This window comes from Mustela nivalis (assembly GCF_964662115.1).
Source record: "Mustela nivalis genome assembly, chromosome: X".
Lineage (NCBI taxonomy): Eukaryota > Metazoa > Chordata > Mammalia > Carnivora > Mustelidae > Mustela > Mustela nivalis.
In genome coordinates, this window is record NC_139040.1 from 95,171,354 (window position 1) to 95,185,669 (window position 14,316).

At 43.2% G+C, this 14,316-nt stretch overlaps 1 protein-coding gene across 3 annotated transcripts in view; it reads left to right on the forward strand.

The window, feature by feature from the left end:
• The window catches only part of FUNDC1 (FUN14 domain containing 1), a 109,920-nt gene that overhangs the window by 48,064 nt on the left and 47,540 nt on the right, over positions 1-14,316 (forward strand). Inside the window, exon 5 of one of the 3 annotated variants that reach the window (XM_082717777.1) lies at positions 13,989-14,167. The exons of 1 other annotated variant lie outside the window; for it this stretch is intronic. In XM_082717777.1, coding sequence (XP_082573903.1) covers positions 13,989-14,042 — 54 coding nt within the window. In that variant the 3' untranslated portion in view covers positions 14,043-14,167. Of the gene's footprint in view, positions 1-13,988; positions 14,168-14,316 lie in introns of those variants that run through there. One more of the 3 variants, XM_082717778.1, reaches the window with a different exon arrangement.

Sequence of the window (14,316 nt, forward strand, 5' to 3'; positions counted from 1 at the left end):
ATTTATCTGACAGAGAGAAATCACAAGTAGATGGAGAGGCAGGCAGAGAGAGAGAGAGAGGGAAGCAGGCTCCCTGCTGAGCAGGAAGCAGGCTCCCTGCTGAGCAGAGAGCCCGATGCGGGGCTCGATCCCAGGACCCTGAGATCATGACCCGAGCCGAAGGCAGCGGCTCAACCCACTGAGCCACCCGGGCGCCCCATTTGACCCTCATCTCTTTTAGGTCTTTGCTCAAATGTCATCACCTCTGGGAAGACGAGTTCTCCGATCATTCTACTTATTCGTTTCTTTATTTAAAAGGTTTTATTTATTTATTAGAGACAAAGAGAGAGGGAGCACACAAGCTGGGGTGGGGGGCAGGAGGGGCAGAAGGAGAGGGAGAAGCAGACTCCCTGCTGAGCAGGGAGCCAGATGCGGGCGGGGCTCCATCCAATGACCCTGAGATCATGACCTGAGCTGAAGGCAGACCCTTAACCAACTGAGCCACCCCAGGTGCCCCTCTGATCATTCTATTTAACATTTCAACTTTCTCTTTCCCATCACACTCTCCATGCCCCTTTTCTGGTTTGTTTTTCACCGGAGCTTTTCCCACCACCTCTGTGTTAAATATTTTATGCATTTATCATATCTTTTTCCCACGAAAAAGCAAAGTCCATGAGGGCATGGGTTTTCCATCTTTTTTTTTTAACTGCCATAACCTCAGAGTTTAGAACAGTGCCTAGAATCTAGTAGGTAGTCAATAAATATCTGTTGAATAAATGAATTAGTGAAAGAGTAAATAGTGCCTTCCTTTCTGTTTCTTCAACCATGAGATCTGTGTGAATGATTGCATGTATGTGTGTGAGTGTGGTGGAGGGCCTTAAGAGATAGGTCACATCTAATTCCAAATTAATGGCGTGCGGGGCAGCAGAGCCTCCAGAAATCTACAAATTACCTGAGGCAGCTCAGATTATTGGAAGGAATGATAGGACAGTGGGCTACAGACCAGGTTTCAAAGTTAATCTTTACCACTAACTGGTCAAGTTATTTAACATCTCTGGGCTTCAGGCGAATCATCTGTAAAATGGAGAGCTTGAAATAAATAATCACTGAAAACAATGTACAGCTCTTTATGGTTAAAGAAATTTTTTTTTTACAGGGTACCTGGGTGGCTCAATTAGTTAAGTGTCTGACTATTGCTCTCAGCTCAGGTCTTGATCTCAGGGTTGTGAGTTCAAGCCCCAGGCTGTGCTCCATGCTGAGTGTAGAGCCTACTTTAATTTTTTTTTTTTTTTTTTTTGCATTATCTTTGAATCTTTTGAGGCAGCCAGGGCAGGTCAGTAGAAGTGAGAGAACACAAAAGCTTTTTATTTTGTTGTGGGGTTTTTTTTTGTTGTTGTTGTTTTTTAAGATTTTATTTATTTATTTGACAGAGAGAGATCACAAATAGGCAGAGAGGCAGGCAGAGAGAGGGGAGAAGCAGGCTCCCTGCTGAGCAGAGAGCCCAATGCAGGGCTCAATCCCAGGACACTGAGATCATGACCTGAGCTGAAGGCAGAGGCCCAATCCACTGAGCCACCCAGGCACCCCATTTTGTTGTTAATTATAATCCCTGACTGGACCCTAAAGAGGAGGGTGGGTCCCATAAATGGAGGATCCTTTGTTTGCTCAGCAGTTGATAGGGGACAGATTTGGACTTGCCAGAGGGCTAAACTGTGTTATATAAGATAGAATCAGCGAAGACACTGAAGACAAGGTAAGAACCTGGAGCAGGGATGGGAGAAGAAGAAGACGGGGCAGAGCCCCATTTGTGTGTTTGGGGAGGGGGCATGGGGGGGCGGTTGTCAAGAAGAGGCAGTTTTGTGGCCAGATGAGCAAGTGGGGTATAGGAGAGAAAAAATAGAGGAATTGAATTTGTTCTGCCAGGCGTGATGTAATCCCTTTTTACATCTACTTCAGAAAATCCAAGTTGCTTCTGAATGCTTTGGCCCAGCTGAATTCTCTCCGGAGAACAGAAATCCATACAAACCCTGCTTGAAGGCTGCCAAAAGGAAGGGATTGCCAACATCGTGGCCACATGATGGGGAAAAGGAGAGCTCAGGTTCATTGAAACAAGGCTGTGGCCCAGAAAGTGGGGCTATGACAGGCAACACCACCTGTACTTGTACTGATATATTCAGTTATGCTGTTGTCCATTTTCCCCCCAATATTGTGTAAAGGGTCTGCTGTAGACTGAATGTTTGTGTCCTCTTCAAATTCACATGTTGAAAACATAGTCCCCAAGGGGATGGTACTAGGAGGTGTGGTCTTTAGGAAGTGGTTAGGTCATCAGAGTGGAATTGTCATGAATGAGATTGGTGCCCTAATAAGGGAGGCTCCAGAGGGCTTCCTGGCTTTTGCTACCATGTGAGGATCTGGCAAAAAGATGGCTGCCTGTGAACTAGGAAGTGGGTCTTCATACTTGATCTTGGACTTCAGGTCTTATTATTTTACTCTCTCATCAGTTTATTCTAATGACACACTCTATTGCCTTGAGCTCTGTAATTGCTTTAAGCAGTAGAGTCTTCTTAAGAGTCATTAGGGTTGGAATTGAAGAAATCTAGAGCCTTAGCTTAGCACTTTGACTTCACAATTAAGTTTTTGATTTTGCAAACTTAGGTAAATGGAAAAGCACTTTGAACTCACTTTTGGATAATTAGCAGAAAGAGACAATGGCTTTGCAAGTCACAGTGTGGCAGGGTTCAAACTGAGCAAATGAGAACAAAAATCAACACTTTCATATTCATACAAACCTTCTGCCACAAAGAATTTTCATTTAACTTAGGGTGATAAATCTGGGTAATTATGTGATAAGATTATTCATAAAACTGTTAATCAAACTCATATATTTTGTGGCATCTCATACATAACTCTGCAATTGGAATCTTAAAGGAAAATACATTATTTGAATCTAAAAATATCACTCCATTGTAACCATTTATCAGCAAAAATGGAAAAATGTCTCTTGGCTAGTTCTGTTTAGTCACTTACTGCAGTAGAAGGTGTTATAGCCAAGACATACAATTATAAATAATACAATCTATGCCTGTTTCTAATGCGTACTCCCCAATAAACATCCAATGTAAATAAAGAAATACGCTTTTGGTCTAGAATAGATATTTTAAAAATCCTTTTAAAGTCAGGGTTTGCCATGGATAGATAAAGACAGAAAAATCCTTTCTCTATTTTATTTTGTTAAATCCATACATAAATACTTTTGGAGGGTATCTAATGCTTCTACTAGCCAAGATCTTATTCAGGCATTTGCCATCTGAGATAGGAAGGTATAAATAACACCAGAATAAAGATGGCAAGTTTGAAGGTAATTTAAAAAGCTGGATGTGTGCTAAATCGCTGAACATGATACCCAGGGCTAGTACATTCAGAGGGAATCCACAGACTGACTTTCAGACACCAAGCTTCGCTTATGCTTTTCTCTTTAAATGAAATTAATTCTCACGTGGTCTGGGGGAGCACCTTTCAAAGGAATATTCCCTTTTCGGTAGCTTAGAAGCATTCATTTGCCTCCCTTGGATTACCCATATTCTCTTTCGGCTCAGCAATTTCCACCTCACTGTAGAAAGTCATTTCATCCTTGGGCAGAAGTGCATTTCCGGATATATTGGGCATTTTTGATCCCTGTTGGCTCAGGGGACTTCTTTGAAGATCACAGTCAGGAAAAACATTTTTCTGTCGATGGCAACAATTGGGAGATTCTGGGTAACTCTTAGAACCACTGAAATCAGTGCATTTTCAATAGGTATGGTTCTCTCATAGATTAGCAGATGGGTTGGCAGAGGAAGATTAAAGCAGCATAATGAGGACTGAAAAAAATAAAAGAACTTAATGAACTTCATACTCCTGTTGATGGACATTTTTGGTTGTCAGCTCTTTTTCAGTATTACAAATAATATTGCATTGATACTCGTGGCTATGTAACATTTCCTCTAGACTATATTCCCATAAGTAGAACCGTTGGGTCAAAGGGTGTATATACATCTTTAATTTCATTAGATATTATCACATGGCTCTCCAAAATGCCTGTACCAATTTATACTCCCATCAACCAGATGTGAGATTTTCTGTTATTCTACCTCTGTACCAAAACTCAGTAGTATCTGAATTTTGAATTTTTATTGGTTGTCCAATGGTGGTAAAATTACATTCCCTTACTGTTTTAATTTGTACTTCTCAAAGGAACAGTCATATTGGATAACTTTCCTATATCCTTTGGCCCTTAAGCTTCCTCTTCTGTGAGTTACCAATTTCTATTCTGCTGGCTTGTTTTTTTCCTCCTATTGATTTGTAAGATCTTCTTTAAAAATACTCTTTGTAATTTTGTTTCGCAAATAGCATCTTCTAGTTCATGGATTTTCTTTTCATTTTATCTTTGGGAGTATTTTGTAGGTCTGAAGTATGTAATTTTAGTGTAGTTGAATTTATTGATATTGCTTTTTGTATATTTAAGAAATCTTTCCCTATACCTTGGTCACAAATATTTTCCTAAATTGGGTTCAAAAATGTGTAAGCCTTGATTTTTCACAACTGGAATTTATTACTTTTGTTTATTGTGTGTTAGTTCTCTCTTGCTGTGTTACAAATTACTACAAATGGCAGCTTACAGTAGGACAGATTTATCAGCTCAAAATTCAGTAGGTCAAAAGTCTATACAAAATAATTGAGTTCTCTGCTGATGATCTTAGGAGGCTGAAATTTAGTTGTTGACTATTTGTGTGTTTATCTTCCAAGCCTACATGGTTGTGGTAGGATTTAGTTCTTTGCAGCTGTAGGACTCCTTGCTGGCTATTAACCAGAGGCCATTCTAGCTCTTAGAGACCATGCATGTTCCTTACCATGTGGCCCTCCTCGGTCTTCAAAGCCATCTTTAAGGCCACTCTCTTGTGTTAAATCACTCTGCATGCTTCAGATGTCTCTGACTGAGAATCTCTTCTTCAGGAAGAGTCCTGTCCTTTTTAAGGGCTCACCTGATTAGGTCAGGCCCACCTAGGATAATCTCTCTATTTAAAAGTCAACTGATTTGGGATCTGAATTACATCTGTAACATTCCTACACAGCAGCACCTAGATTGGTGCTTGATTAAATAAGTAAGAGAAGCTGTGGGTATACCATGGCCTCCATAATTGGGGGCCATCTTAGAATTTGGCCTACCACATGCTATAAAGTAAGGATGCATATTTTTTTCATTTGGATCACTACTTTCATTTTGGGAAATTTAAGACATATACAAAAGTAGAGAAAATAATTTCATGAACTGTTATGTTCCCAGTACCCTGCTTCTATAATTTCACATAACTAATTTTGTTTCATCTACATCCCCTTCTCCCCATACCCCACCTGCAGATTATTTTTCAGCAAATCCGAGACATAGTAGTCTGTAAATCTTTCCATATGTATCTTTAAAGACAATAATTTCATTCTGCCTGGAATTAGCCAAACTCGAGGTTAAGGGCACCATTCTTCAGACCGCCAAGTCTTCCCAAGACTTCTGACACCAACTGCAAGTTAAGGGGTTTCCTAAAATCACCTTCGGTTTTAATAATTTGCTAGAAAGTTGCAGAGCACTCACAGAAACTGATTATATTCACAGTCATATTTATTATAGGCAAAGAAAGCAAACTAGAAGATATGCATAGGGCAGTATCTTGGACTAGGAGGGCTCCAAATGTAGAGTTTCCATGTCCTCAGGGATGCATTACCCGCCCAGCATTGATATGTGGCAATAAGTATATGGAGTACTGCCAAGTCAGAAAGCTCACCCAAGCTTTGGCGTCCAGACTTCCCACTGGGGTCTCATTATGTAGGCATGATTGATTGAATCATCACCCATGTGGTTGAACTCAATCTCCTGGCCCCCTCTGCTCCCAGAGGTTGAGCTGATACATGTGGCTCACAACCCCAACCCTCTAATTACACGGCTGGTCTTTCTGTCGGGGCCAGTCGCTACCCTGAGTCATTTCCTACCCTGAGTCATCTCATTAGCATAGACTATCAGGCAAAGGCTAAAGAACTCACCATGAATAAAAAGACATTCCAATCATTTAAGAAATTCCTAGGGTTTAGAGGTTAGCTCCCAGGAACTGAGAGCAAAGGCCAGCCAAGTCTGTCCATCCATCCTTCCTTTCTCCTTCCTTCCTTCCTTCCTTCCTTCCTTCCTTCCTTCCTTCCTTCTTTCCCATGATACCACTATGACACCAAAAAAATTAAAACAATTTCCTATTGTCATCAAATATCCAATAAAGGTTCTAATTTCCCCCCATTGTCTATTAAAAAAAAAGCCAATTGATATCTATAAATCAGTATCCTAACAAGCCTCACACATTGCACTTGGTTGATATGTATCTTAAGTATCTTTTAGCTTATAGGTTCCTCTTCCCTCTTCCCCCGCCCCCCACCCTTGCAATATATTTGTAGAAGAAAATGAGTCATTTGTTCTATAGAGTCTACCATGTTCAGGATTTTGCATAAATTACATAACCATAAAACACCATTTACATGTGACATATTTGAACTCACTGAGCTAGAACAGACAGTTCAAATACACCTTGCAGCACACATTTCACAGGCACAGGCAAGCATTTTAAAGACTCTCGGAAAAAGCTACTGGTTGAGGGAACAGCTGGGTGACCTGGGAACTCTGGAATATCTGTTCTGGTCTGTCCTTGATCATCTTCCACGTGGAACGGCATGTTACCCTCTTGTGAATGAGTGGTCCAGTGCTTGGAAAGCTCTAGGACTTCAAGGCCTGTTTCTGTATGACAGATAACTTCAAAGAGGCCTCTACCTATGGCCCTGCCTAAGGGGATTTTCTAAGAATAAAACGAACTGCACGTCTGTCAGTGACTTGGAATCCCCCAAGACTTCTGCTTGTCAGGAAATGAAGATTTGACCAACAAGGGCTTTGGAGCTCTGGGGTCCAGCTGAATAAACTCTGGAGAAAAACAAAACTGGGACTCTGGCTGAATTGGGAATCAGGTCTTGTGGGCCCAAATGACTTCTAAGTCAGAATGACACAGATTTATAGAGGTCAACTGTAAAAAACTTGACTAAAGAAAACTGGCCCTGTCTCAAAAACAGACACGTCTTTCAACAAAGTTCTTTGAGAAGTGCTCAGAGGTGAGAGCTGAGCCCCGAAGAAGTGCCTTTAGAGATCCCATCACAATTGTCTTGCTGCTGATAGATCTGCTCTTCAAAAGAGCTTTGGTGTCATGTGGGAGAAATCAGTCCCCCACAACGAGTATGAAGTCAATGTTCTTAATATGTTTTCTTTTTTAAATTTAATTTTATTTGTTTACTTTTGAGAGAGAGAGAGAGAGAGAATGAATGAGGGGGAGTGCAGAGGGAAAGGAAGAAGCAGGCTCCCTGTCGGGAGCCTGATGCAGGACTTGATCCCACGATCCTGGGATCGTGACCCGAACCAAAGGCAGAGGCTTAACCACTGAGCCATCCAGGCACCCTCTTAATATATTTTTAAAAAGACAAAGCTACTTCTTTCACTTATGGCTTCACTCCGGGCTTTTGTCCTGGCAAGCACACCATTTGAGGGTGGGATGGATACCATGGCCATCCCATGGACCCTCTCATGGCCAGGAATCCTCAGTTTATGGGACTGCATGAGGTACTCGGACCAAATAAATGCCAGCGTATTTGGCAGATTTAAAATGTAGATATACAAGCTGATCTGCCACAGTGCTGAAACTCTGAAGCACATATGCTTCCATATTCCAAACCCAGAACTCTCTCCTTCCCAAGATCTGCCTGTCCATTACCTGTCTAGCAACACAGATGTGAAACCCAGAGCACCAGCTAAGCTCCTTTTTGGGGAGCATGGGCTGCTACCCATGGTGGGTTTCAGGAATGAAGTCAGTTCCTTTCTTCCTCCCTGGCTTCTATCACCAGAATATCCATTTGGACCACCAAGGCCAGCTTCTGGAAAACAGAGGTTTGCTCATTGTGGACTCGGGACAGGTTCCTTGGCCGACTGTCCCATGGGGACGGGGGGGAGGTTATACACATGGAAGCGCATTTTCGATGAGGAAATGGAGCTCTCTGGATTGTTGTTCCTCCAGAGGAAAGCTGCTAGGAGAAACCCTGTGTTGGGAGCCAGACCCAGCGAGGGCAGACTTGTAGGATAGCCCTGAGGAGCTGGAATGTCATCTTGCCATGTGGCTCAGGGAGATGGAGGATGAAGCTGGGTTCTTACGAGAACTGTGCTGGGGGCTGAAATACTTCCTGAAGAGGATGCTGGGGAGGAATGGACTCTGAGACTCAGTGGAAGACTTCAGGTCTGGGAGGTCGTTGCCAAATGGAACTAGGGGGTGGTTGGGAGTGAAAGTTCTGTGCTACCCAATGCCATGTACAGACTGACTTGGGTCCAGGTTCTGTGGTGTTGCAATGAAGACCGTTGTTCTTCTGGAAAGCTTTGCTCAGGGGAGCCTGGCAGGAGCCCACTTTGTAGCCAGAACTCTTGGGACTTTTCTCCTCAGACTGCTCCAGTGTCACTGTTCATGCCACCACCAGAAAATTGAGGGTGATTACAGAGAACCAGAGCAGGGTGGATGGTCCAGAGGGTTGGGCTTTGGAAAATTCCTTCTTTACTATACATAAAGATCTGAGACTTTGACGCAAAGCAGTGGTGCTTCCAGCTTTGGCTGAAAGGATGAGAACCATGTTATGAGGCTTAGTCTATGATTCCTTCACCCTGACTTTGAAAGAGCCATTACTTTCTTCTTGGTCAGTATTGATGTCATCAGCCCATGGTGTGGTCTGCTCTCCTTGCATGGAGACGTGGGTCTACACCCAGCCTTGGGGCCAGAGAGTTTGGATCTCAGCATTCAGGAAAGCTTCCACCCTTCTATTCCGCAGAATGGCTCTTGTTTCTTTCCAGACCACTGTCTGACAGAGTACCTCCTTGATTTCAGCATTCTCTCCCAATTTCTTCCAGGCTCTCTTCCCCTTTTCCTTTTCTTTACCAGAACAAATCTGTTCTCTCTGCTCTGTGTCTTTCTCCTCTTCCTGCATCTCTGCAATCTTTGCTTGTGTGTGTGCCTGGCATTCATCCTGGTACTTGGCCAGCTGCTCTGGCATCGCCCTGCCAATAGCTTCTTTCGGTTTCTATGGTGGCTCCTTCAGATGCACGGGCCCCTCCTGCCACCCCCCAGCTCCCAGAGAAGTTTTTGAGAAAGTATAAGCAGGATGTCCTTGCTGCAGAGCAGGAAGGAACTCCCATGGCCATGCATTTCAGAATGGACTTGGCTGCTCAGCTCCCACGTTTGTACCTCCATGTCTGATAGGATCCCATTAATATCCTAGGCAAAGGACTTCCTTTGTTCTCTCTCTTAGTGGTTCTGGAAGCCCGACCCAACTCCTCAGTACATCTCTCCAGGGTACTGACAGGTCTTTGCAGAGGGAAGAGAACTCTTTGAATTCCCGGTCCAATCCACCCCATGGGAATCTTTTTTATCCCCCGTATCACAGAGGGGTCTTCCTTGTGGAGACTCACTGAGCAGCTACTTCAAGTCCAAATCAGTGAGAGAGACCATGGCAGTGACCTTCTGGACAAATCGTTCTCAGAAGCAGAGCAGAAGGTTGAGTGCAAGGGGTGAGAGGTGCTCCCCTATTCCCACAGGCTTATGCCCCTCATGCCTGTTTGGGGTGGAGACTATTTCTCTTTCTGAAATTTTTTTACTGTCTCTTTATCATTTAGTGCCCCTTGAACACTCCTCTTCCTTCCTCCTCTTCTTATTCCTCCTCCTCTCCTTCTTCTCTTTCTTCTCCTTCTTCCCAGCATTAAGAGCTGTGAAACCAGTTTAGGAAAACCTGGACTTTTTTCACTTCTTCTCCCTGTTAAAAGTGTCATCTTTTCCCTTTTTTTCTCTTCTTACTCCCTTCCTTCAACTTGTTCAGTAATTTTCCCTCTTTAATGAACTTGTTGTCAGATTCTTTTGCTTGTCGTAACTGCAGATCCTCAGGTTGATGTAAAGTGCTCCATACTTCATTCAGAGAAGCAGGAAGAAGCTCATCACATGCTTCAAGTCCAAATCCACAGGCAGAAGAGTCAGATGCATCACACTCATGCCGCATACCAATCAACTCCCATATTTGGTCTTTTCCATGATTCTTTCCACCTCATTTCCAGATTGAAGACCTTCTCCTTTTTCCTGAACTCTCTTCACTAGCCCTGGGTAGAACTCTGGGCACATTCATCACCTGGGTCAAAGACATGAGTGTAATCTGAACAGTTGCTGCAGCCAGCTTAGAATCTTGATGTTCTTCTGCTCTCCCAACTTCCTCATGCCCAGATTTCTTTAAAAATGTGAGATTCAGAGGGCCCTGGAAAGAGGTGAACTGGATCCTGTGGTGTTCTAACATGACTACAAACAAGTTTTGGTAGCTACTACTGTTTGGCTTCTATGTCACAAGTGTAATAGCATGGTGGGCTGCAAATGTTTCCTCGCTAGCAGGCTTGGCCAGGTGCATTGGCTGCAATGCTTGTTATCAACTGGACCCAGAAGCAAGTCTACCAATGGTGCCCCATACAGTTCCACAGTCCATGTCCATGGATCAAAATATTCACATGGGAGTCAGAAAGGAGAAGAAAAATCCCAACTCAAGGTCTGTGAAACATTTCAGGGGATAGCCTGGTGGCTTGTAGTTAATGCCCTGGAAGAACTTGGAAATCAAGCTTTTCAAAAACTAGTTGTTAAAGAAGAGCCCTCACTTAAGACTCAAAAATATGAAAACAAACAACCCAGTTAAAAAATGAGCAAAAAGACCTGAACAGGCACCTCACCAGAGAAGATATACAGATGGCAAATAAGCATATGAAAAGATGCTTCACATCCCATGTCATTAGGGAAATGCAAATAAAAATAACGGAGATACCACTGCAGCCCTATTAGAATGGTCCAAACCCAGAACATTGACAGCACCAAATGCTGTCAGGGTGATGAAGCAACAGGAACGTGCATTCATTGCTGGTGGGAATGTAAAAGGGTACAGCTACTTTGGAAGACAGTTTGGTAGTTTCTTACAAAGTTAAATATACTCTTACTATACCATCCAGCAATAGTGCTCCTTAGTATTTATCCGAAGGAATTGGGAACTTACGTCTACACAAAAGCCTGCATATGGATGCTTATAGCATAATTGTTCATAATTTGTTTGTATTTTCCAAAACTTGGAAACAATAAAAATGTCCTTCAGTAGGTAAAGAGATAAAAATGGAATGTTATAATAGAGTTATTCGGTGGTAAAACGAAATGAGCTATCATGGCACCTGGGTGGATCAGTCAGTTGGGCATTTGCCTTTAGCTTAAGTCATGGTCTTGGGGTCCTGGGATCAAGCCCTGCATCAGGCTCTCTGCTCAGCAGTGGGTCTGCTTCTCCCTCTCCCTTTGTGATCTCCTTTTCTCTCTTTTAAAAAAAATTTAAATCTTAAAAAAAAAAAAAAAAAGAAGAATGAGCTGTCAAGTCATGATAAGACTTAGAGGAACTTTTAGTGCCTGTTCCTAAGTGAAAGAAGCCAGTGTGAAAAAGCTACATGTGTGCTTCCAACTATATGATCTTCTAGAAAAGGCAAAATTTTGGAGACAGTAAAAAGGTTGGTGGTTGCTGAAGGTTGGGTAGGAGAGAGGAATGTGAAGGGGGAGCACAGAGGATTTTGGGGGGCAGCGAAACTATCCTGTATGACACAGTAATAGTGAATACATGTCATTACACATTTACACTATGGACTTTAGTTAATAATATACCAATACTGGTTCATCCATTGTAACAAATGTACTGCATTGATGCAAGATGTAAATAGTAGGGGGAACTGGGTTGGTGGTGGAGGGAGTGGGCATTTGGGAAACTCTCTGTACTTTCCAATTCATTTTTCTGTAAATCTAAAACTACTCTAAAAAATAATTTTTAAAAAAGCCCTCACAACCATGGAGGAAAAGAAAAAACCTTCTGTAGGAAGTCTCCCAGATGAGAGTGGCATCTGGGGCATAGTGGAGATTGCTCAATGAGCCCAGAACCTGGAAGAGAAAAGGAGACCAGGCTTTCCAGGGTCATGACCAAGCAGAGCCACCACGGGCAAAGGAGTAGCTCTGCATGGGACTCATGGCCTTCAGGGAGAGGGGAAGCAGGTCTTTTGGGGTGAGAAGGCACTGAGGGGGTAAGTGCTTGTGGTCAGAAGCTAAGAGTGGGACACTTAACTGACTGAGCTACCCAGACGCCCCTGCAGGACCCTTTCTCTTCCTCTAATGCATGTTACGCCTTCACTGATCTAGAGCACCTTAAACATAACTATTCTGAAGTTTCTTTTTGTTCCATAACATTGACTTCACCTGTACTGAGTTCATTATCAGATTATTTTGTTAGATTTTTTCCTTAGCATATGACTTCTTTTTTTAAAATATTTTATTTATTATTTGAGAGACAGTGAGAGAGAGCATGAGAGAGAAGAAGGTCAGAGGAAGAAGCAGAGTCCCTGTGGAGGTGAGACTCCAGGATCATGACCTGAATGACTGAAGACAGTCATTTAACCAACTGAGCCACCCAGGCACCCAGCATATGACTTCCTTATGTGCTCTAGAATTTTTGTTTGCACGTTCATTCAGAGTGCCTTTTCCTTGCTTTTTGTTTTCCTTTTCCTTTGTTTGATTTTCACCTACATTTTGACTTCCTTGAAAGGTTTGATAGTTGCCTCAACTCAGCCCTCCTTCACAGTGGGAAGTTGAATGGAAGTGGTACACACACCCTGCTTCCTGAGTTTGTTACTCTGTATACTATCGTGTGTGTGTGTGTGTGTGTGTGTGCATATGTGCGTGTTTATTTCCATAGTGAACCCAGGGCATCTCTTTGAAAACGATTCTGTACCAATTCAGACTTCTCTCTTACCAGATTCCCAGCCATGCCCTCTTTCCAGCCTGAAGCGCCAGCCTCTGTGTGCACAGGCTGCATTCAAATTTTGGTGAACTTGACCCCAGTCAAGGTTTGATGCAAGAGAATGGCTCTCTTCCTATTTCTACCTGCTTCTTCTATATAAACTATTCTAGAATCTTTGCTTCCATTTGCTGGGGAGTCAGAGAAAACCTTTCTGCAGTGAAATGGAAGAACAAAGCAGAAATTCAGAGAGAAATAAAAACATCTAAAGATGAAGAGGGAGAATTCATGAGTACCCCATTTTCCTCAAACCCTGTTCTCTCTGCTATTCTTGAAGTTTGATTGTCTAACTCTACCTTCTATTCCAGGACACACCTTAGTATCCTTATAATACCCCTCTCATACATTTCTGCTGAAGCTAGCTCCAAAGGGCTTTTGATACTTAAAATCAAGAGGCACAGTGAATATGTGTCTTTTGGGCATCCCTTGGTCCAGGGTGCTTATGATTGCTGGATCCCACACTGTGGGAGTTCTCAGTCCCAGAACCCCTGCATTCAAGTAGCAATGTTGGCTCTTACTATGCACCAGGAAGGTTTGGATATCTCTCAGTCTAAGCAAACTTTGATGGGAAGACAGGGTTTGGTTTGGTTTCCTGTCGCACTGTGCATTGCAGGAAACTAAGGGCTTAAGGGTTTACATGATGTGGGGAACCTAGGGGAATGAGGGTCTAAAGGTTGTGGGTGGAAGATTGGAGTAACAGCCAACAATGCTTCCAGCATGTAGCACTGGCCAGGGACACACCATTCTCAAAAGTTCTCCTGGCAGAGGGAGGGGGGAGGCTGGGTGGCTCAGTCAGTTAAGCGTCTGCCTTCAGCTCAGGTCATGATCCTGGAGTTCTCGGATGGAGTCTCACATCAGGCTCTCTGCTCACTGGGGAGTCTGCTTCTCCCTCTGACCCTCCCCCTGTCTCGTGCCTTTTCTCTCGCATTCAAATAAATAAAATCTTTAAAACAAAAAAAAATTTCTCCAGGAAATTACAGCTCTCAAGTGCCCAGAAATGACCCAACCAGCTTTCTCTCCAGCAGGGATGTGGGAACCTGAGACGTTCGGGAGGTGATGGCATTTGTCCACGGTGACTGCCAAGTGGCAAGTGGCAGGCAATTCCAAGAGTCTGGAGTTCACAGAGAGCTCTGAGAAAATGGAGATTGTGGAGAAGAACTTCGAAGTAGGAGGTAACCATGCAAAGCTGACAACAAACAGTTGAGCCCGAGGACCCTTGAAGACAAGAAAATCCTGTGTATTGAGAACCAGAGGACTCCTGAGGTGAAAACAGATGAACCAAATGATCTCTAAGGTCTTTTCCAGTTTTCAGATCTGGCGAGTCTTTAACACGGTCCACACAGTGTCCCC